The sequence below is a fragment of the Gnatocerus cornutus genome, chromosome 9 (assembly GCF_029298725.1).
Source record: "Gnatocerus cornutus isolate USDA-ARS CGAHR chromosome 9, icGnaCorn1.1, whole genome shotgun sequence".
Classification (NCBI taxonomy): Eukaryota; Metazoa; Arthropoda; class Insecta; order Coleoptera; family Tenebrionidae; genus Gnatocerus; species Gnatocerus cornutus.
The window spans coordinates 8,408,456-8,431,867 of NC_142241.1; the positions used below are offsets into that span (position 1 = coordinate 8,408,456).

The window sequence follows — 23,412 nt, forward strand, 5'->3', positions numbered from 1 at the left end:
TTATAATCGCAAGGTTATCATGTTTTTCTTTCTTTATCGTGACTGTTATTTGCTCTAGGGGGTCTGTTGCTATTAGAAGTTATAATTGTCTTTATTTTAAAAATTACAATAATAACACAAATAATTTCATTGTCTAATCGATGTATCCTCAAGAGACACAAATAATACGAAACTTGTTATAAATAGATGAAAGTGGCACTGCGTCATCAAATTCTACCATCCCGAGCGTCCGTGATAGCTCCCCATAACTCGATAACCAAGTCATCCGTGAAACCGAGCTCTTCTAAATCCGAACTGTCTACAGCATCTGCAAAGTCCATGGAATTTGTTTTGCCAATGGCGATATCCCAGATTCTTGTCGCGAGTTCTTCGTCGTTGATCCCCAGAAAGCTTTCAAGAATAGAGTTGATTTTTTCCACCCCAACGTCCATCACGTCATCCTGAACAAACAAAGTTGAGTATCGGATCAGATTAATTAATTTTTTACCTTCTCTTCGATCTCCGCATTGCCACCAGCTTTAAACCTGAGCGTTTCTCGTCCACTGCCATAATTGGATTTTTTGCTACTCCCTCTCGTGCTCTTGGGCGCTATACTATTAAACCCACTCCTCATCGGCTCAATCAGCCGAATCGTAAAAGTGTCTCCTTTTGGAATGTCCTTCAAGATTTTCGCTACTTCAAAATGTCTCTTGCCGACCATCAGTTCTCCATTTAGTTTTTCTATGTGGTCTCCGACTTGGATGTGGGGTATGCTGTGGATGACGGAGCCCTCCTTGATGCGCTTGATGAAGGCAAAACCGGCGCCGTTGTCGGTGATTGTTAAACCAAGAGCGTCTTCTGTTTTTACCAGTTCTACTTCTTTAGGTCGACCTGCAACAGGGGTCAATGGATGAAGCCTTATGATTTACGCTGAGGAGGGGGTTTCAAGTTTCAAAATGAGATTTAAGACGCGACGTTGTCAAGTATCAGCGAGATTAAGACTGCATTTGATTATTATAATCTAGATTGAAATGGATAAGAATTAGACTGACACCTCAAGTACGAAAAAGTTGGAAAAATACAGAAACCCTGTGGATCGAAATCGGATTTTTTTAAACAGGTGTGCAATTACATTCTACGCCATTATTTAGAATGAACTTCGACCTGTGCGACCGTGTCAGCACTAATTTTGTGTTTTACAAAATGTTTCTGAGGGAAAGTCTACATACAAACCCACTTCTTCCTCAAAACCATCAATTTAAACTTAAATTACGTCCATTGACGCATTTTTGTTTGGAAAAAGATTTAAGATTTTATTCTGGCAGATAAGGAATTCATTCAACTGCAATGATTTTCAAACACACATAATCCTATGCAAAATTGTTTCATCATAGTTCTGACGTTTTTATCAGATATGGAGCATCGAGTTATCGGATTAACTTTTTTTAACTAATTTTGTGACCGCGACTGTAGTGAAAAAGTAGGAGTACTAATTAGCAATTATACCAAAAGTGTTTACATCAATTTTGCATTTATGTAATAACAAATAATAAATAAATTCAGTCATTCATCATTATAATGACTAAATTATTAATAGGTGAATAAATTGCACCCAATTAAATAAACAATAGTCAATTTCCACGCGAATTAGCGCCCATAAAAATGAAGCAAATTGGCTTCTTTTATTAGCAATGTCGCCTGATGTCCAGAACTATCTTAATTAAGTGATTTGAAAATTAAAAACCGCAACATAAAAAATCCAATAATTCCAATAACGAAACAAAATTAGGACAAGCATATTTAGCACCTGTTGATATTACGTTTTAATTCTGCGAAAAATTAAAAATAGACTTATCCACTTTGAGAACTTGGTTTTATTTTTTTAATTAACCGCGATCGAAAAAGTACAATAAATATTCATTTTGTAAAAACCCAGTTAAAATGTTGTTTTAATAACAGAAGAGCTGTGGGTTCAATAAAATTAATGAAAAATTAATAACCGTGCTTTACAAGATTTAATTATTTTAGGAATTAATTTAAATTGTTGTAATCCACGTTATTCCATACCAACACCCAAAGTACTGTTGAGATAAAAATCGCGTTTATTCTTGCGTTGTATTAAGGTAATAAAACAGAGAAGCAAATCGTAAACTTGCTACTTTAGTACTTTTGGTACAATAGAAACTACTTTACAAGCACATGAAAAACGAAAAAGGCTGCCATGGCTTTAATTCAATATTGTAATTACTCGAAAAGAAGGCAATAAATCTCACCACAAAGTCGCCCCTGCGTCAGATAGTACCGGAGGTTTGACATATCTTCGTACTGTGAGTGTTGTGCCAATATTACTAATTATCTATTCGTTTTATTTTATCAAGTGAAATGATAATCGTACCATCTGTAGTAGCTTAAATCTTCAATCCTGTAATGCCCCAGGTAGTCATTATAAGCGAAAAAAATCAATCATAATGAAAAACTATTATTTCTGTTGTGACTGTAAGAAGTATAAGCACTGACAGTTATTCCATTGTATTCTAAATCCATGTCTGATTTTGAGCAGACAGCTCAAATGCATCCGCGAGTACCGTAATGAAAGTAATTTTGATTGTCGTCAATTTACCGTATGACAGCAACGGGAATATTTATCTCAATTGAACTTACCTTTCCTATGTGCAAAAATAAAGTCTTCTAGGCCAATTTGTCCACCTAAAAGTTTCTTCATATCTGCCTTGTATGTGTTCAAGGTACAAAATAATATCTGTGAACAAGAAATGTAATTAACAAAAACAATACAATAACATTGACAAAAGCAATGGGTTATTTAAATTTGGTATTGGTATTGTACCAAACCGGATACATGCTGCTTGGGCTGCAGGATGTTCCGATACACTTTATTAGATTTGCTCGGGGTTAAATAGTGTTCGTTGCTAGTTACACTATGTAAATAGAGAAATGTTTGTCATGCGGGTGAATATGGAAGAACACCTGTTGTGAACCAGAAAAATAGAGAATTTTGGTCGAAATTTGCTTTGTGTAGGTAATATTGTGACATTATCTACGCAACAATAGATTTATTTATTTACTTATTGCAACACGTATTAAAGGAACAAAAGATTAAACAAAAACGTTGTTGTTGTGATAACTTTAACTTCCCAGTGTCGTTAATGGAGCTAATAACGTCACGTCAAAGTGGGCCACTTTACATAATTTCTAAAAATGGGTGATAATTATGGGTTAAAAAATAAACAATACACAATAAAAATCGTTATAACATCTTTCAGCTTTTACCATTTCTTTAAATTATAATAAAATTACAGTCATCATTTTGAATTGATATTTGGAGTCAAATTGACCTTGGAACAAGCACCCTTGGAAAATATAATTTGTATAATTTTTTACGGTTGTATTTTCCAGCGCCTTGCGATTTTTGGGAGAAACTTTTACACATTAAAGCCGCTGTTAGAAAAAATCTGAAAAGGACCATTAATTAGACTGATTGGCAGTCTGAAGAACTTATTTCAAAAAATTAGTCGCAGTATCCGAATCTGTCCCCAAGCGATGAAAAATTTGATAGTCCCCAACATCAGTTCTGCATTCCTCAAAATTAATAACCAACAAACAATAGCGACTTGCCTACAAAATGGTGACCCGTACCTACGCCATTCTGTATCTGTTGATTGTGTTTATTATCTGTAACTGATTAATCGTGTATTACTCACATGGAATGCGAAACTAATACACACATACTTTTGTTCTTTCTAATTTCCAGTAAAAAATTGAGGGCTTGGACTACCGTGCATAAAATATATTGTTCTTTGGTAATTACAATTTTTTTAAATAAAATTCCAGTGTTTATAATGAAAAATTGTAGTTGAAATAATGACCCACTGCATACACCCACTTCCATTGTATTAAAAACGAAATATATTAGTCAGCTTCGAAAATAGTTGTGCAAATAAATCATTGTCAGATAAAGGATCCTGTTTTACTACTTTATTTACTGTGTCTTTGTAGTTCTACTATTTTTTATTACGTAAAAAGTACCGAAAACTATTAATTAACTAATTGAAAGTATTTAGCACCATCATTCATCAGGTTCTTTCCTTTATCGATAGTTAAGTGTAACACATGTGCAGCGAGTACTTAACTGAACATTTATGCATCAATCTGTTTCACATTCCGAAAACTGAAAAAACTCGCGGTCACAAAACGGCGGTCATAATCGTATCATAAAACTCATTTAAATAAATTGCACGTTTCCGTTGATTTGTCCTGGATAAATAAGCATGTGACCTGTTTTTCTTGCTGATACTTTTCTTCATAATTGTCGGAAATGCCCTATCAAAACTGTAATACAAATTAACATCTTTAAAACAATGCCAATTTGTAGCTCTGTGATCGAAATAACATATTTTAACATATTCATTGTTTATTCATAATATCAACATCCATTAGCTTGTTAGTCTGATAACCGCCCGCAACTCGAAAGTTTCTAATAATTCTGGTAAAGTTCTTACATCAGAGTGAAATAAATAAACAATTGGAGAAAATTCCGAATATAAATAATAGAAATTCTTCCTGCGAAATTTGCGGCAAGTTGATCTCTCCGTCTCTGTTTTTCCCATGGTGGCGGATCGTGCTTGCGCTAAAAAACTAGAAATTCCAAATCGGCTTTAATTCATGATAAATATTTCGGTTACGGTCGAAAAATCACAACCGGAATAATAGAAAAAAAGTTTCTTTATCTACAAACTAATATTATCTTATCATTAAACCTGATATCGCCCCAAGGTGGCTAAATATTTAGAAAAACACAATAGACAATTTGTTGGACTTGGGATCTTATACAAGGTTTTGTCTCCAAAAATGTAATAAATTTCACACGTTCTCGTTCTTGTCATTAAAATTGTGCCTAATGAATACCTCTGAAGGTGGAAAATCGAAACACTCCGCGATTTTCTGGTAGAGTTCCTTGACATTGGAAAATCCCGAAACGAAGACCGTGGGACTCCCGTGGGCGAGCTGGCAGTGGAATTGTAAAGAAGCCTTACTGATAGGCGAAACAGGCGAAGGGGGCACATTCTGTTTTTTCACCACATTGTTGTTCTCCACAGTGTCATTAGTGTGAGCCAATGAAGGCTTCTGTCGGTTTTTTTTGAACATATTCACGGCTAATACACACCGAAATAACTACGAAACTAAATCCAGATTGAAAGATTACACATAGTCGGGAATGGCTTATCGAGATAAGAGCGGCGTTATCACAAACGTAATTTTTTATATTCGGTACATATCTACAGCGCGTTTTGCAGTTAACTGAGGCAAGGTAGGAGTGCGGCGATCACTGGAAAGCAGTTTTGTTGCAACTACAGGTGTTATAAAGTGGAGGATTCAGTACTGAGGCCGTGATGAGAGGCTATATTTCTTTCCAATCATTAAGTGGGGCAACATGAATTTGATTTTTTTCAAAGGTGATTAACATTGCATCTCCGGCTTGTAGTCTTTGCTGTTTGGGCACTTGGAGCCAGTGAACGTGGCCTTCGGCGAATTGATTGATTTGAAATCGACGTGCGGCCGCCAATCTATGTGTATTGTTAGTTGCCTATCTACCAAAATAAAAGCGAAATTTATTACTCTGTTTAGAATGAAATATTAGGTTTGAACGAAAATTAAAAATCATTTTGTTTTAACTTTGCTCTCCTCAATTTAAAATCCCCAAAAAAAATTATATTCTTTTTAACACGATCTTTTAAACTGAAAAGTTTTAAATAAAAATATTTGTACATATTAGGTACACGAAACAAAATAGTTTATTTTATACAAACAACTTTTCTCTTAACAAATACAAATCTCTTCTTCTCTTTGCTGTATCTTCAACTTCCTAAACTAGCTTCACCTTGCTTTGGCAAGTCGTGCTTCATAAATGACAAGAACACGTTATACAACATTGTAACAAAATTAATATAAAACACCTGATACTTGAAAGGTACAAAATAAAAGTTTAAAAACTGAATAGGAGGCCACACGCACCAATCAATCTAAAAATAAGAAAATTAACTTAACGCCAGTAAAAAATACAACTCACTGTATAAATAGTTAAGAATTTATCTGCCAACTCCTCATTCATTTCTTGAAATGACTTCTTTTCTAAAACACCCAGTGTATAAAAAAACTGTGCTATACAAATTGGGGACATGATAATCTGATCAGATAAGATTTTTTTGGAAATTGCCTTCAAAGCTCTTCCAGGCCATAACTTGCTTACATAAAGATAATAATAATGGTGGACAGGTCCCATTGTCAAGCCCACAGTGAACATTCGCGCTACAAAAAAAAAACAATAATTTAAACGAAAAAACAAGAGATTAGGTACCAAGGCGGGCGTAATCATATTTTAGGCCCTGTTCCTTCTTATCGCGTTTTAATTCCTGTTCTATTAAGTCTCCCAAAAGCATGAGAACTCCAGAGCTTCCCACGTTTGTCACCAGTAAGTACTTCCCAAAAGCTGCTCTCACAGTTGAGTGAATATTGCGTTTGACTACTGGAAAATTCCTAATGATTTGAAAACTCCTTTTGAACATTTTGAGGTTATGTCACGCTTCACTCCAGATGTCATTGAGAAAAAAATACCTTTCTACGTATCCCCATTCTTGCGCAACTCTTTGATCAAACTAAAAACTAATCACAGATGATATAATATTTACTTTTCGTATTTTCAAATTTGACTCACCTGACGTTTGACGTTTCATTTTTTCAAAAGTGACAGTTTAGCTCCCGCTACTGTCTAACAGAGGGCGCTACAGAGTCAAACTGTCAATTTGACGGTTGAACTCGGTAACTGTCAGTTTTGTTTATACATGGCGTTTTGGTTTTTGTAAATAATGTCAAATTGGTTCATTTCTAAATCACTGTGTCTTATTATCTGAGGAAAATTCAGGGTATTTAGGGTAAGAAATGTTCGCACGCCTTCATTGCGAAGTAATCAACCAGTATTGATTTTGATGTGGGTTTAAGTTACTTTGAAACCGGCGAAAAAGAGGAGAAATTCGGACGGAATGGTAAATAAGTGCTTGAAATGCCGAGTTCACCAGAAGTACGCACTCCTGAGGGACAGGTATGTGTGTATTTCTACTGTCTTTAGTTTACCATTACAACAAATCAGTTTATTTCTTACTGGCTGCTTTTTTATTCGTTTTGTATCTTTGTTTTTTTATATCCTTGCGTATCGTATTTTATTGCTTCGTTTTTGATTAAAAATTACAGTGCCAGAAAGAGGCCTTAATTTTTTTTCATGTTGGTATTACGTCAGATTTTGACCTTTCAAAGCTGTCACCTTTAAATATTGAAGAGAACACCAAAATAAACAGTACGAAAGTTGGTTTTCACATTTTTGCTAGTTTGAAAACTAATTGCTAAATAGAGATCTGACGGGCGTAAAAATGATGTAGTACGTGATGTCATATTATCAACAGTTCATAGTCAGCTCTTTGAAATGAGTGAAAACTCATTGAGTGCCATTGAAAGGCGTCAATGCACTGATAATAATTGTTACTGAAAGTAAACTTAGCATTGACAACTTTCCATTATTATTTAATTTTAACAGACAAGTGAGATTTTCCTGCACAAATAACAGCTAATTTAACACTTAACGTAATACGAAGCGATCAAATAAAAGATTTTTAGTGAAACTGAATAAATCGTGAGCATAATTATCGTTTATGGGATTATTTGACAAGTAATTAAGTTCAATTGGGAAGAGAAATCCTATCAATTTTTGATAAAATTTAACTTCGTATTTGTGTTGGCGAAGTTAATTTTCGAAAGGAATCTCAGCTTGTTACAGCAGCGACCTGATAATGAAAGTTCTAGATCACAGCTTTCCCTGCTCGTTCAGCCAACAAAAACGATCGGATGCTGCTTAGATATCGCAGCAGATAATATAATCGGCATTAAAATCCCTCAGCCCTCATCCAGTATCATATTTCTCCCTAGCACTCATATAACGATGGGGGTCAATTCACACTTTCACACTGCAAGCGAACCCGATTTATTTGAAGTTGGGAAAGTGTTTCTAAACAAGCATTTAAAAACCTGGAGACCACATGTCCGCCTGCTGCCGGAACAAAATTCCGGATGTGGTTGGTTGTTTTATATTTTGTTCTGGAGTTTATGTTTTTTTTTCTGTATTTCGGTACGGCTTTCTTGGGACTTTTTCACTTTATCACTTTCTCGCCGATAAAGTTGTCGCATTTCTCTAACGACGGTTACGCATAAATTAGGTTTCTTTTTTGTGTCACTGATGACTTTTAAGTGTAGCGTTAAATCGCAAGGTTGGTGAGCTGCTGGATTACGACGCGGTTTTTTATCGCTTATTCACCTATGGAGAAGCCTGTTGAACTTGTCCGACAGGTTGAAGAAAAATAATAAAATACATGGAAATAGTAAATAATAGTAACAGTTGCTAGTCGGTACGCATTCAGAGCTGTAAATTAAGTTACACAACTTTTGGTACTCTCGTAATTGCTCAGTAATTAATAACAGTAAAGGGTAATATGGTAGAATTAACATGATGGATACGCCGTAACCGTACGTCCTTCTGTACCAATTTTCAAAGTCATTACTTGTTTTTATTGTGAATTTGATCCTTTGATGGTGGTAATAAAATATTACCGCTACTGTAAACTGTGGGAGATAAACCAGGGTTAAGGTTCGAGCTAATAATTTTACATACTATAAGGTGAAAGGCAGTAGTTTTCTTATCTGATGGTTGCTGATGTGCTAAAACGAACCAAGAAGGTAAAGAATTTTCGTGTAGAGTACGACGCTTTATTCACTCAAATACTAATTAAATAAGTTAATTATTGCTCCATGGTCTTAGCAACAACAATAGCACGCGGAAAATGAGGTAACTTTTATTGTTTCGTCATTGTTTTCCAATTTCAGCGTTGAGATTAAAAAATTAATATTTAGTGTGCTATTTTGTGTTGTTGAAGGTAATACTATGTCACCTGCACTATAAAAGTAAAGAAGGACTTTTAATTTGTACAAGTAGAGCACGTTCTAAATCTTATCAAGGTTTGTGATATGTTTGCATACGTTATTTTGTGTGTTTGTACAGTAAATAATGTTTTACTCTAGTTCATACACGTTATGAAAGTAAATATGGCCAGATTGATAAAATGCTTGAATGTGAGTTAAGTATATTTGGGTTGCTTGTCTTGGAAACAATCGAGAAACGAGATGATAGCGATTATCTTTCGTGTTGAAAAGGCTCTGATTTTTTGTGTTGGTAGCTCGGTTGTCTGTTTGACATTTTATGTCATTTCAGTAATGACACAATTGCATATAAATTAATGTTTAACCGCAAACTGTCAAAGACTGATGCTAAAAAGACCTAATTGCATGTACAGTTTTCTCTCATATCAATGGGATAATAATATCACATGTTATATAATATTTTTTTAAGAGAAATACGTCATTTTTTAATAATATCCTTCAAACATCCGGTGCCAAAATAAACTAGAGCGAATTCACTGATTTACAACTGAAAACAATTTTAAAAATTGTGTTTGTCGAGCTCATTTTCATAAAAAATAGTTTTAATTACTTTAGTAGTGAAATATTAAATTTTTAATGTTGTTAAACTGATTTGATTTTGTTTAAAATGTTTTGTTTGGTTTTAACAATAATACGAGTCTAAATTGTTGTTTTCTAAAGTGTTTTTTTTTTCTACCAACCACCAACGATTTATTTGTGGTTTTCAACCGTTTTTGTCTAGAAAATTATAAATTTCTTTGCTCGATCAAACTTCAGCTGCTAACTTTTCAGTCGTGTCTTTGTCCCGTAACTTCTAAACGGCACTAGATAGCAATGCGTTCGACAGCGCATTAAAAACGTGAGATCTAAATCCCTTCAATGAAAAGTGAGAGATATTAAACATAGCGAGCTTTCAGAATAACACAATATAACTTTTTAAATAGAACAAAGTTGCATTTTTAAAAATACGAATGTAAATGTTTTGGCAGTTTATAAAAAGAGACTTTTGGGACCATTTTTCACAGCTCTTTGAGTCCGAAAAGTTCTACTTTAACGCACTAGCGCTAAAATTAAGTAGATTCCATGGTTACGGTGATTTTCTAGATAATGCTTGGATTTCTAATTGAAAATTTGACAAATTGTGGAAAATTTTTAGTTTTAAAGGTTCAGCTAAAAAATCCATCACGAATTATTCACCGAGTTGGTTTTTCTTACTTTGTGTAAATTTTCCCCAGTTTCTTAGTTCTTAGAAGACAATAAATTAAAAGGCTTTCATTCATTTCCTCCGTACATTTAATTATTTTGCATTTATTTGTACTACAAGTCATGAATGTTACTAATTATAACTACATTTTTACTAAATTGAACATGAATACGCAACAATGAGATGTCATAATGAGAGCTCAAATATTTGGACTTTGGAATAATCCAAGTCTAAAATAAATATTTAAATTAACAATTTTACGTCATTGAAGACCCTGCTCTCCTCATTTTATGACATCTCAAAATGAAATTAGTAAAAATCGTGGAAAGAAAAATTACCGCCACTATCATAAAACTGTCATTCTGTTTAAATTTGTTTTTTTTATGATTTGCATATTTTGCCGTTGAAATAATACCTAGCAAGGTCATAAATAGCCGTTGATGTCATCGATTACAAAGGAATGTATTCCGTTGATTCATGACAACGGCTCCACTTTTAAATTATTAAAAAACGCGATTATCTCTGAAGAATTCTTCGTTGACCGAAAATCCGAAATTCGGCCTTGTTTTGAAGGACACGCCTGGCACATTCAGGCCGCATTTCCTCGCCTCTTCTGAATTTATCCATTTCCCTTACAATCGACCGCTATCCGCCACTACCTCCTTCCATCTCCAAGAACAAGACCGACTCCAGCAGCAGTCGTTCGAAAAGCCTCAATCGGTGAATACGCGCCGCTACGTCCGCTCCTTGCTTGCAAACCGCGAACTTTGGCACCGGCCTCTATTCGGCTATCTATTTTCGTCAGGGACACGCCGATGATGATTACCACCAGGAGGTATGTCTAGTTTTATTCTATGTCAGTGATGCAACGGCGAAATGTGGTGTTGCTGTTGTCGGCGCGCGAAAACAGACACCGAGGTAGATCATCATCATCCTTGCGGCGACATTGTCGAAAATCGGAGCGTGTCGATGAAGACGACTCCGGGCGATTTTCCGGTCGCTAATCCGGCAGGTGGTTTGTTTACGGTCTCGACGTGAGGTAGAAAGTGCAGGACGTGTGGCCGTGTGCACCTGCATGTGAAACGAAATTCTTAATTGAATTATGAAATTGTGTAAATGTGATCGTTACGCGGACTTCATTTGTAACAGGTTACAAATAATTAATTACAAGGAAATGGGTGACTTTTCCGGCATTTTGGTAAAACGAATTTGGTGTTTACAAGGAATTGCAGCGATTATTAGATTGGGAAAGTGATATCGAAGGGTGCGATGCGATACTATCAAATTGATTGGATATCTAGATGGAGACGTATTTGATTTGGGGGCGTTATTATTATTATTATTTTTACATTGATAAGAAACGTGTATTTTGTGAGTATGATAAAGCGTGAGTGGTTATTAATTTAAATTTTAAAAATGAGTTTCTTTTATGGAACGTGATCAATGTTACAAGTTCACTAAATCGATTATTAATTACGCCATTAATCTCAAATGTCTCTCACTTTTTTTAATGATCGTCAAGTAATAAACTAACAATAATTTATGATGTTACATAGGTAGGGAGAACCAAATTTATTTATTAACGGTATATAGTTTTGGATTAGCTACGATTTCTGGGCATTTTTAACAGTATTTTCTTACAGGATTTAGTTTTTTTCCTGCGAACAACACGCGTTTAAATCCGTTTAAAATATAACGACAATCAGTCGCCAGAAACAGACTTTTATACTGATGTTTTAATAACAGCTAATAATTTATAATTAGTTTTTAATGTTTTTCGATAAACCATGAAACTATCTCTTTATTGTTCTGCGTAATAAATGTCTAAAATTATCTATTATAGTATCATAATTGTTTCAATTATGTAGTAAGTGATGTTAAAAATAAACAAACATATTTTTAAAAGGAAAATTCCAAAGCCGATAATTTTTCTAAAAATCAGATGATTTAACAAAGTGTAGGAAATTTTTGATTCATTGGTAAAACATTTTTTTTAAATTAATTTTACTTTATTTTTGTTCCACTCAATAAATCAAGCTGACCTTGGCAATACTGTATGAGTTAACAGTATAAAGGATATTCAAGTGAACTTGTCCGCACGCTTGAAGTAAATATAAATATCCATTGTCAAGGTTATTCTAAGTGCGCCTAACGCCAAGATTGAAAATAAATAAATTTTAATTCGGATGGTAGCAAAAAGTAAGGTCTTAAAAGTTTATGGACCCGCTTAACACCTTGAAGCTCATAAATCCGCTAAAAAATTCAAAATTCATTTAACTATGTGATTGGTTTCGAGTCATTAAATTCTGGGGAACTCAATGAATGTAAGTACATACATAAATAGAATAAGAGTTTATGATCTGAAACTAAAAAAGGGCAAACTTTATTCCCGTACATCTGCCGGATATGTATATCTATTGTGTTGCTTTTTTGTAGTTTTTGAATATTTTTTGGTCTTTAAAATTAACATCACGGATCGCTTTTAGTCTTCTTAGAGCTGATTTTTAAAATCATGGGAAAAAATCCTTTAGGGACAATTTCTCCATCTTCAGCTTTCATGGCAACTGTAACTGATGGCTTACAATTTCCAAAGGAGAATTGTTTTTTAAATATTTTTTCTTTCTCCTACTTTTTTATCATTCTTTTTCACGAGCTTATTTTTTCGCGTTTCGCTCTTCTGGATTTCATCTTGGTGCTTTAGAATCCACAACCATTTGATGTGGTACGAATTTACTTCTCATGCAAACATGTCTAAATCACTGGCAAAATATTTAGACTAACTCTGGGAGGTTACCAATAAGGAAACTATTAATGGAAGCTATTTATTAAAACAGTAACTATGTTATTTGCACTTCTGGAGCAAAAACGGACGTTTCGTCATCCTCCGAACTTGACACAGATGTCTGCGGATGACTGTTGGAATCCGCTACTTGTTTCGATGTCGAAGAATTTTTCAAATTTTGTAGAAACTGCATCGTTTGAAGTCGAAACGTAAATTTCTGATCAACATTTAAAGTCCTAATTGTGGGCAAAAGTGAATAAAAGAAAGCCACATCTTCGTCCATTTCTGTCGTGTTGCGTCTCAATTTCACATGCATGAGTTCTGAATTTTCAACAGTTCTTTTGCGTTTTTTTGCTATCCGTTTTCTCACGATGGCACGATGAGGAGTTGAATCTTTTTCTTTTTTGATTTCAGTCTCAGTTTCACTGGTGTCTTTGAATCTGATCTTGAGGAAGGCTAATTGTTTTCCGTAGATATATGTTTTGACTTTTTTTTGACCTACGCCTTGATTGTATTCTGCTTGTTTTTTTAAAGTTCTGATGTAGTTGTCTCGGACTGTCCTCCATTTGGATTTAACGTCTTGTACTGAAACAACGCGTTAGTTGGTCAAAATTATATTACGTAAAGTGAAAATAGCATCATAATAGCGAGTGCACATCTGGTGGACTTTCTCAACTGTTATATTAGAATTAGAACTCATACACGCGTTGCTGAGTCTCTGAGAAGCGGCTTTTGTGTAAAATCGCGAAGCTTTTTGTCTCTGATAATTACTTTGAGTAGGTGGAAAACTGCATGCAAAACTTGAACTTGCAGATCCTCCATCGATTTTACTGCGGGGTCACGAAATTTTACTACCACATGACGGAATTAATTACCACCATAATCGTTACCCAATTGCAGTATTCATTACCATAAGTTAAACATGCGTGTACTTACAGAGGACTTTTTGTTCTGGTTCCGGTTTTTCGGCAAATTCTTCCAATAAACAAGAGCACACGTCTATCCACGCTGCGTCTTTTTTATTCTTGTCCTTGTAGTCGTCATTTTTAGTGTCCCACAATAGTGGCCGTTCTTCCACTGCAGTTATTAAATTTTCGGGCTCTACCGCCATGTTAACGATGAAAATAAGAACTGTTACCTCTGCAACGTCCGTTGCGATTACTGACATGCGTACAACGGACGCATTGTGTTCAGTCGTTTGACCCCAAGTGACGTCAAGACGCCGACGTGCGCTGAACGGACGCTTGCAGAATGAGTTTCACGAAACGTGTTGCAGGAGTGGAATATTCCAAATATTTTCAATCGGATTGAAGTCTGGCGAACGTGGTGGCAGACGCACGTTTAATTAATTTGTTTTTTGCAGTTCGTTTTCTTTATCTTTATAAATTAGATTTCGAAGAAAGCATGGAATAGCAATAAATAAAACTTTATCGACGCGTTTCATTAAAATTTCTCCACTTAATTGAGCAGTAAAATAATTCGGCATGAAATAATATGCGTGCGCTAAATTTATAAATTCCTCTTGAAAGAAGCATTTGAATAAATGTAGCACTCGATTATCTTAAAAACGTACTCATTCCACTTACATAACGTCCTCAACAAAAGTGAAATTTTTCTATGCGTTCATACTCGTATCAAATTTACCCATCATTGTTCCTATTATAAGCATGAGAAACCGACTTTCTTACAATGGCAATGATATAAATTCATCAGATATTTCCAGATTTTCTTTGCAGATCATTGCCAACATTCACCAAGGTGATAGTTCGTGATTTGAAAATAATCATCGCTTCTTTAAAAGCCCCAAGAGTCCACATAATTGAGTAGAAATTGAGAAACCATGAATCAACTGTACAAATTTGCTCAGAGGAAGCGTTTCCAAGCACGTTTTCACCTGCTTTTTTTGCGGTGGATACCTGTCGGCTTTTGAAAATTTCAGGTAGATGGGTTGAGCTGTATGGAGTCTCGTTATTCTTTTACAACAATCATAACAGTGATGGTGCAGCAACCGTTGAACGGAAACGTATCTTTGTGTCCCGTATGAATATTTTCTGTTGAGGTATGAGGGTTTAATGAGCGGTGATAATTATGAAATTCCAAAGTCGCATTAAGAGAGTCAAAACAGGTCTGTCAAAACGTGGCGTTTGTAAAAAACGTAACTTTTATGAATAATGGAGGATTTGTAATGATAATTTGTGCTTGTTAGTTGCAAAGTTAATGAGGTTTTGTAATTTCATATGAATAGTTGTGTAATCGCGGCGGTGTTTTTAATGAAATTAAATGAGTGTTATGTGAGGGAACCACAGAGTCGGAGTTATCGGCGGTTTTGTTTACTTTTTGATTATACCTTTCGTTTTAATTTTACTAATAACACGAAGGTAAATACTGGTACTGATAAATTTTTTCTCGGATAAAACAAACCTCAGGGCATGGAAGTGATAAATTAGATAAATATAAAGTTAGTACAGGTGAAGCATTCGTTGAAATTGATTGATTCTATGGACTGTGGAGCAAGATAGTGTCGCAAATAAAATAAATAGTGAGTGTTTTAATACTTTTTTTATTTTTGTTGAAAATTTTGCAAAAAGTCCCCACATACTTGTATAATAGCCCAGACTTTCCTGATATGACAAAATGACGCAACTAATGGGTACAATGTTTCTTAATGCATTTTCAACTTTCATTTATACCTTTCATGGTTAAATAGCTTGAATTAGTTCAACAATCTGCACTTTTACAAAATGTTTTTTTGTCTTGTTGCGGAAATAGTGTTAATTTATGGGTTGTAAACTCAATTATCTCTACGATCATAATCAATAATCATAAACTAATCCGCTATCGTTACAAACAAATTGACTTAGTTTGACAGTTTGGTCTATAATACCTGCTTAGGAACGAACAATTTTCTGGTGTTCCCAGGTAAAATTATTTCTATTCTTGCTATTTAGACATGTCTTTAGTGAGTATTAGAGTACTTTATCAAAAATGCACTAATAAAGTGGTCTTTATTCACTCATTTAAGATTGATAAAGTACTCTATTACTCTCTAGAGACCATAAAGAAAATTATGCTGCATTTCCATGACAACAACACAGGCAAAGCTTTCTAAATGGTAAAAATTTGTCACTGCTGTCACTTCTGTCAATTTTTTTAATGCCTAAGTTGCAACTAACAGAGGCTTTGGATAAAATCTAGTATTATATTCGAGTGTAAGAGCAAATTATTCACTCCAAAAATCTTATTCCCTCGATCTACGATCTCGAGATTAACTAATTTTTGCCGTGAATAATTTGCGTCCTTACACTCTTATATAATAAATATTTATTATCTGTTTCAAATGAGTAAGTAATGTACAGCTTTATGAGCGGATTTAGGATAAAATTATGTATCTTAAATTTATTTATTTAGCCTAGATATTAACTGCAATTATTTATGACAAGAATGATTAATTGATTATTAATAGATCATATCATTTACGACAAAAGTTTCACAACAGTACACGCCATGCATACCGTATTTCTCTAGTCGCGTGTACAATATTTTATGGGACATCTGACAATATCAATAAATCCGTTTATGATCTTAACGCGTTAACACAATTTTCCATTTAATAGCCGCAGATATTAATAAGTAATATTTTGTTATAGAAAACTGTAATTTGCAACTGAATTACATTTGTCGTTATTCTAAATTGAAATAGTGTCCTCGTTTTCAAAAGCATCTTCAATTTGGCAATGGGACTGAGAAAGTAACGTTTTTTTTAACAAATTTTCATTAAAGTACAAATTAGTGCACTTTTCATGGTTGTTAATTAAATTTTATGATTTATCGTGGACCCAATACACGTAATTAGAATATCGAAAGTCGTTGTAAATCAAACATTTTAAATTCTACATTGAATTCATCCAGGAAAGTAAATTAGAGAGTACGTAGTTTTCGGTGATTTCTGTGAATTCTTATTAGCACTTGTCATCTATTCATGAAAACTGAAGAAATCATGCTTCATTAATTTTGAATGATCTGAAAGTCACGAGCGGTGGTAATAAATCCGTTGAAAGTTTCAAAGAGTACTTTATTACCATAAGTCGTGAAGACAATACGCATAAAACTTTTTTGTTCAGTACAGTTTCTTTACTTTTCAGTAATTATTACTATAAGTACATTTTATTAATGGTGTACATATAAGCACATAATGATAAGAATTTATATCTGATTATACATTACATTCCTTTTAAGGTGATGTTTAGTTTAAGTGGGACTCCGAGATTATGGCTACAGATAATAATGACTGTGAAACGTTTGATAATAAAGAAGATAGAGACTAAATTAGAAAAATTGGTTCGTCTATAATTTGTTGGCGGAGATCTTAGATCGGTCGTTCACAGTGGGAGATTAATGTTTGTAGAGTAATTGGAATTAGAGGCATAAATTTAGAAACACTTTCACGGATTGACCATGGAAATCGTGTCTATAAAAATGTGGTTTTTAGCGGGTGGTAGCTTCTTCGGTATTTTTAATTTACTTTTGTCTCAAAAACTCCACCAAGACGATAAACTTCAAACTCAGCCATAAAACAAGTGTTACACGAATTTTTTATTGCCGGTGCATTATCAACCATTGACGTCACACATTCTCTTCGTGCTGCAATTAATTAAAAAACACATTTGACCTTATGAGTGCCAGCGGACATTCAAATCCTTCGTTGTCCATATGACACAGAAAATCTCTGCAGATAAAAGATGTATTACCTGTGCACCATGCGGAATTTACTCCACTTACCTGATAACACGGGACAACATATAAATATTTATCATTTCGTGTACGTGCCGTCAATGAAAATCTTCCATGCAGGTCGTTTATTCAAATTAGCGTTGTTTGGCTTCTAGAAGGTCAGAAATGACATGGAAAAATTAGGTGGAACTTTTGGGACGGCATGAATTTCGTCTTTTTTCGCATACTTTCAGAAATGAGACTTTATATGGAATATCAAAAATGCAGTTGGGCGTGGTGTGGGCCGTTGAACCGCCGCTCGCCAGATGCTCATCATTTTAATAAGACCAACGAAAGTGTTTTGATCATCCATCACAATAATATCTCCGATCCTCCTTGAAAAAAATCAGTTTCTTCATAGACTCTGCGGTTTTTCGCAACGCGTTGAAATGCCTTCCGGTTTCTCAAAAGGAAGCAATTTACTGATGTAAGTAATCTCTCATGTTTTCTCGTTGATTCACATTTTAATTTCCCGAATCTTTTATCTAATCGCTCCGAGTTACTCCGAGTTTGACGTTCGCGTGACAGGTTGTTCTCACTCTCTTTCGCCTTGCATACATTTTGTTCTATTTGTATTCTGGCGGAGGTTGGAGTAAAGAGGAAATATTTTATTACCCACACGCGCGATATATGAAAGTCATTGGCGAATGGAATTACCGATGAGGTGAATATTCCCAGGTAAACTTGAATGACAGAGTCAAATTATGCCAATTATAATGCAACGTTTTTAATATCTGACGACGCCCGGTCTTGTAATCTCTTTTTTAACAACACGCGAGCTCTGTTTTTGCAATAACCAATGCGTGAATCAACCAGGATACCGAGAAGTGGGTTTTTATTATTTTTCATTTCATAACCAATGCACATTTCCACTCGTTTTCGTTTTCACTTGGCTGATTAGTAACACGTTTTTCACATAACAAATTAGCAAATCCAAATAAAACGGAACCGACGTAATGTTCCATTTTTATTATTTTCCCACATGCAATCATTCCACGGCTCAGTAAACGTAAACACTGATTAAGAAAGGTATCAACTTTTACTTAAACATTCAATAAATTTGAGTTTTGCGTACTCTTGTTTTAGCCTTTCTATTCAAATTCTTTCTGTAATTGTATGCTATCACGTTCATTTGTAATTTCTACCATTAGGTACTTCTGGCCTTTCGAAAAAACTTTGAAACTCGTTCATGGGAATCAAATTTTACCGGCAACATGTTTGAATTAAATTAGGTGCGTTTAGTATTTAATCGAATGACTTGCTTTTTCGGATAATTTCACGCCAATTTACTCAATGTTCGGTGATTTTTTTTCGTAACGTCTTTATCAATCTATCAATTTGGAATTTTTCCTGTGATAATTACTGTTACCGCAAACTTTATCTACGACGTTGTCGATCACTTTGTGATGCGATAAACTGCTTCAACATGACATAATGATGAAAAGTAATACATATTCGTTTTATTTTATGACAGATTTATCTTTCTAAGTTTTTCACAGATTGGAAGGAAGACTATTCTGAGTACAATCTACAGAAACTAATTCTAATTTATTATCGACGTAAATTCTCAGAAAAGCGGATACCTAATTGTTTAATATAAAGTGATTTTATCGACTGTCTAGTTATTTGAAGCGTCTACATTTAGCTTCCATGGGGAACTTTTGATTAAAATTACATACTTTTTAACACTCTGTATACTGTCAAATTGTGCAACGTAGAAGAATTACCTGCACGCGTATAAACAATGCGCAAGGTCAAGAACAATTTGCATGTGCAGTAAACTGCGAAAAGTGCTGATAAAATGCATTTTCTCACATCACAAAAGAGTCATTTTCAACTGCGAATAAAAAGCCAAACGTAGTGCATTTTCTTTCTTTTTTGTTTAATTTGGGACAATGGTGGGTACTTCATAGATAACAGAATTTCGAATTGAAAGTTTCTAATCAGTCATTGCAGTAAACCATCGTTAACACAAATCTGCATATTTGAAATGCTTCCGAGAAAGTAATTGAAAAGTTTAATGGGGCAAAACCACCGACTCATTCTAAAACTAACGCCCATGAACTTACTATGCGGAACTGTTGAACTGTGGAAAATTAAGGCTTCTTGTCAATCAGTCAATCTTGTTATCTCATAGGATGGCAATGTAGAAAATCAACTAATTTTAACAGAAATTGAGCGATACATTTTTGATTGGAATACATTTTTTATGACTTGATTTTTTAATACATATTTTGTAGTTCTAATGAGTCATGGATGGCCCACACAATCGTACCAATTTTCAGTTACTTTACCGAAAATAAACAAATGAATAATAGTTAATTAAAAACATGAATCATAATCGACAAGTTATCACATAGACCACCATGAATCAAAATCGCTCCTGAACTTTTTGTTGACGGGGATTTATTGTGCATAAAATAACATTCGCTCTGGCGATACCGTAAAGATATAAAATCGCCATCAATTAAGAGTATCTGAAGGTCTTAGGACTCCTAACGGACTCCACTCTGTGGTTATTTCGGTTTGTTAATTACACCGAATAAAGGGTCGCGATGACGTGACTAAAACGGCATTAATTCATCGATTTGTCCCGGTGATTGATGCAGAACGAGGGGAAAATATTAAAACGACCTTTCAATCCCCTTTTAATTGTCACAGAGGACACAACGGTTTATACAGGCGCGCTCAGAAGCGGCACACCAGGAAGTTTTCATATTTGGTGGAGGTGCGGTAGCGACGGAAATAGAAGAAATAACGGGGAGCTGCTTCTTCGCATGCGATCAAATAAAAAACCTGTAAACACACTATCCGACGATTTTTTATTCATTTCAATTCAAAACTTGCACTTTTTAGTTGCGAAGAAAGTAATCGGGCGGTTCATTGAGAAAGCGAAAAAGCGTCGTTAACCTGTAAACAATAGTATTCACACTAATTGAATCAAATAACAATTGCACGAGTACACGATTCGTTTAAACATTAAACAAGCGCGTAATCCCAGCGTAATTGAAGACGTCGAGCGCCGCGACGGCTAACCACCTGTTGCGGATATTTTTTGTTCTGATTCTGTCGGATCTGATTGATTTGCAGCCGCCATATGCTAGCTATTTACAAAGTTATTATCATTTTGCAAATATGTAGCTAATTAATTGTCCTCCTCGTCTTTTATCTTAAAAATTGTATGCTGAGGAGGGACCGCGCATGACCATGCCCTCGTAACAACGGGTTGTAGTTGTAGTAGTTTATATGCGTAATCACAGCGGAACACACGTGGTCAATCAGAGTTAGATAATTGTGTGTTTGTTAGATAATTGTGTCGCACGCATTTAGATTTCTACGTTTGTTATGGTATGACAGTTGATGGTAGTTACAAGTTAGTTTTTCTTTTCTGTAGTTGTAATACTGTTTTTCCATTAAAGAAACGTTTGATTGTAATTACAAGCGATAAGAAAACCAAACGCAAGTCAAGGTAATGAAAACAACACATCGCAAATATTTTCCATAAAACCAAAACGAATGGAATTATAAAAAATGCGTGCAAATCGGTCTCGTAGTTAATTGCCCGTGGTGTTCTGATACTACGAACGTGAAAGTTGTGCACTTAATCTTGATCAATTTATTGTTGCAGGATTTGACAACGAAAGAAGAACAACCCTTCACCACTCAGAACACCATTGAAGAGCTCAAATCCAAGCTAAATACCGCAGAAACAGGTGAGATCGATTTTGCCGTAAATCCGCTCTTGACCTATAGCAAATCCGATATACCGTACCCTTGAACTAAAAATCACAATCAGAGTGGCCGTCGCGACGCAAGGATGGTCAGAGATATCGTCCGATTTTTTAGTTTTGTCACACTTTCCGCGTAAGTTCATTGTTGATTGATTTTTTTTGCAGACGAGTCTTCCGTGACGATGATTCCAGAGACCCAGAGAGCTCCCTCTCATCATCCCCCGCCGCCTTTGCTCAATGAAGAGGGACTGATCATTCCAAGGAAACCGCCGAATCCAGTCAAAGATAATAGCGAAAGACAGAATCTCCACAAAGAACTGATGTTTAACCAGAAAATGTAATTATTTGGAGTAGTTATGATGCGGTCTGGTGAATTTGTGTTTTACAGTGGGAAAAATGTACTCAACCAAAAATCCGAATTGCAGAGGGCTCTCGAAAAACAAAAAGAGAATCTGGCGAAAAAGGAAATGGAGAATCACATGGCGACGAGGGCGCCGGAATTGGAAAAAGTCATAGCGGATAGGGCTAAAAGACTGCAGGCGAATAGTTTGGACGAAAAAGTGAGAGTTTGTTTAATATTCATTTATGAGAATTACAGGAAGCGTTAGACAATTTGAGTTTGAAAGCGGATTGTAGATAAAAGCTGGCTTTGGAGTTTTAAACAGGTTGGTAGCCCTGAGTCCATTGACGTCATGTTTCTAAACTGACACAATAGCCAGAGTTACCAACTAAGTTCAAATTCCAAAGCCGTCTCTATTCACACGCTTTTTATAATTATTTTCCTTTACCAGTTTCAATTTATTGATGGCATTTTACCGGTTTAAAGACGGAAATAAAAAATGTTATCAAGAAATAAATTGATGAACTATTAAATGCGATTTACTTTATATGTAAAAACGTCAATATTATATTAATTAAAACTTTGAAGCAATTAAATGGGCTCAAAACCAGTCCTTGATCTGATATCGGAGCCGGTTGCAATTTCAGATTCAAATTCAAGATGTTTTTTTAAATGCAGCTTTGCATGTGCATCTGATAATAATTCTGTACTGTTATAAAAACATTGCATATCGAGCGTAAAAAATAAAGTACTTCCTCTAAATGAATAGAAGAAGAAAAAAGACTTTGCACGGGATTTGTTGGTGTAAAAACTGGAAATTATCGCATCGTATCGTAAAATTAGGACTGTTTTTGTCATTCTTATCTGTAAATACACGAAAAACGGAAGTTTCATCCTATTCATAGGCCGCAAAAGCGATAGAAAAATAAAACCGATATCAAAAATTAGCTCGTTGAATTTGTGAAATGACATCAAAATTGCCAACTGCTCAGGTATGCCAACTGAGTAAATTAGCTTCAATTACTGATAATCACACGGTATGATAACAATGTCACCAGTTTGTAAGTATTGCAAATGTAGAGCAAAATGCCAGTTACTTTCACATAGCTAATGTAACTTTTAATAATATTTCCACAATATTAATTATAAAATTTACAAAATTTACATATTCAAATTTAAGCACAACAAAGTGAGTTTAAAGTATTGCCATTATTTTAATTTTTGTTCTTTTTTTCAGAACGAGGACGACAAAGTCATTAACAAAGAATTCATACAAGCTCGAATGAAACTGAAGAATCGGAGCGACTCAAAATAGGTCTCATTCTCAAGCATTTAACTGGTTTTACATGTACGAATTACGCATTTTTAGCTTTATTTAACTCTTCTCTTATGTTATGTGATAAGTAAACGACTAAGTTAGGTGTACTCATTAGGACTTGTGTAATATGTATAATACTTTGCAATAAAATTATTTTTTCTAAGTGCCAGTTTGAATTTTGCGCAGTTTTAATAGCACTTCGGTAATGTAGTTATAGATTTTGAAGCGCCATCTCTTGATCAATAGCTGTAC

At 34.7% G+C, this 23,412-nt stretch overlaps 4 protein-coding genes across 10 annotated transcripts; 1 reads left to right on the plus strand and 3 right to left on the minus strand.

The window, feature by feature from the left end:
- Positions 1–72: 72 nt before the first annotated feature.
- On the minus strand, positions 73–5,339 carry kermit (PDZ domain-containing protein GIPC-like protein kermit). Its single transcript, XM_088045131.1, has 4 exons — positions 4,903–5,339; positions 2,641–2,737; positions 488–870; positions 73–440 (listed from the first exon to the last, which is right to left on the minus strand). Exons 1-4 carry the CDS (start codon positions 5,140–5,142, stop codon positions 207–209), a joined length of 954 nt encoding a protein of 317 aa, XP_087901257.1. The 5' UTR covers positions 5,143–5,339; the 3' UTR covers positions 73–206.
- Positions 5,340–5,766: 427 nt separating this feature from the next.
- On the minus strand, positions 5,767–6,761 carry LOC148168544 (mpv17-like protein 2). Its single transcript, XM_088044887.1, has 4 exons — positions 6,710–6,761; positions 6,353–6,657; positions 6,065–6,303; positions 5,767–6,017 (listed from the first exon to the last, which is right to left on the minus strand). The coding sequence occupies exons 2-4, from the start codon at positions 6,558–6,560 to the stop codon at positions 5,853–5,855; spliced, it is 612 nt and encodes a 203-aa protein (XP_087901013.1). The 5' UTR covers positions 6,561–6,657; positions 6,710–6,761; the 3' UTR covers positions 5,767–5,852.
- A 9-nt stretch (positions 6,762–6,770) lies between these two features.
- Positions 6,771–23,323, plus strand: LOC148168545 (protein FAM107B). 7 transcript variants are annotated; one of them, XM_088044890.1, is made up of 6 exons: positions 6,771–6,926; positions 6,994–7,093; positions 21,400–21,484; positions 21,668–21,839; positions 21,891–22,062; positions 23,080–23,323. In XM_088044890.1, exons 2-6 carry the CDS (start codon positions 7,055–7,057, stop codon positions 23,155–23,157), a joined length of 546 nt encoding a protein of 181 aa, XP_087901016.1. In that variant the 5' UTR covers positions 6,771–6,926; positions 6,994–7,054; the 3' UTR covers positions 23,158–23,323. The 7 variants fall into 7 exon arrangements, with proteins under 7 accessions (XP_087901016.1, XP_087901018.1, XP_087901021.1 ...); XM_088044892.1 differs by lacking the exon at positions 6,771–6,926 and having other exon boundaries at positions 6,948–7,093; XM_088044895.1 differs by lacking the exons at positions 6,771–6,926; positions 6,994–7,093 and adding an exon at positions 10,928–11,054.
- LOC148168546 (uncharacterized) lies at positions 13,028–14,169 on the minus strand. Its single transcript, XM_088044955.1, has 2 exons — positions 13,938–14,169; positions 13,028–13,586 (listed from the first exon to the last, which is right to left on the minus strand). The coding sequence occupies exons 1-2, from the start codon at positions 14,167–14,169 to the stop codon at positions 13,057–13,059; spliced, it is 762 nt and encodes a 253-aa protein (XP_087901081.1). The 3' UTR covers positions 13,028–13,056.
- Positions 23,324–23,412: the final 89 nt, after the last annotated feature.

Excerpts from the sequence above, each read along its gene's own strand:
- kermit (XM_088045131.1), bottom strand. The coding sequence starts at position 5,142 with ATGTTCAAAAAAAACCGACAGAAGCCTTCATTGGCTCACACTAATGAC. Across the intron at positions 871-2,640 it reads TATTTTTGCACATAGGAAAG|GTCGACCTAAAGAAGTAGAA; the intron begins GTAAGTTCAATT and ends CCCCTGTTGCAG. Across the intron at positions 441-487 it reads ATGCGGAGATCGAAGAGAAG|GATGACGTGATGGACGTTGG; the intron begins GTAAAAAATTAA and ends TTGTTTGTTCAG.
- LOC148168544 (XM_088044887.1), bottom strand. The coding sequence starts at position 6,560 with ATGTTCAAAAGGAGTTTTCAAATCATTAGGAATTTTCCAGTAGTCAAA. Across the intron at positions 6,304-6,352 it reads ATATGATTACGCCCGCCTTG|CGCGAATGTTCACTGTGGGC; the intron begins GTACCTAATCTC and ends TTTTTTTTGTAG. Across the intron at positions 6,018-6,064 it reads AATTCTTAACTATTTATACA|ATTGATTGGTGCGTGTGGCC; the intron begins GTGAGTTGTATT and ends TCTTATTTTTAG.
- LOC148168545 (XM_088044888.1), top strand. The coding sequence starts at position 11,322 with ATGAAATTGTGTAAATGTGATCGTTACGCGGACTTCATTTGTAACAGG. Across the intron at positions 21,840-21,890 it reads CTGATGTTTAACCAGAAAAT|TGGGAAAAATGTACTCAACC; the intron begins GTAATTATTTGG and ends TGTGTTTTACAG. Across the intron at positions 22,063-23,079 it reads CGAATAGTTTGGACGAAAAA|AACGAGGACGACAAAGTCAT; the intron begins GTGAGAGTTTGT and ends TCTTTTTTTCAG.
- LOC148168546 (XM_088044955.1), bottom strand. The coding sequence starts at position 14,169 with ATGTCAGTAATCGCAACGGACGTTGCAGAGGTAACAGTTCTTATTTTC. Across the intron at positions 13,587-13,937 it reads ACCAGAACAAAAAGTCCTCT|TACAAGACGTTAAATCCAAA; the intron begins GTAAGTACACGC and ends GCGTTGTTTCAG.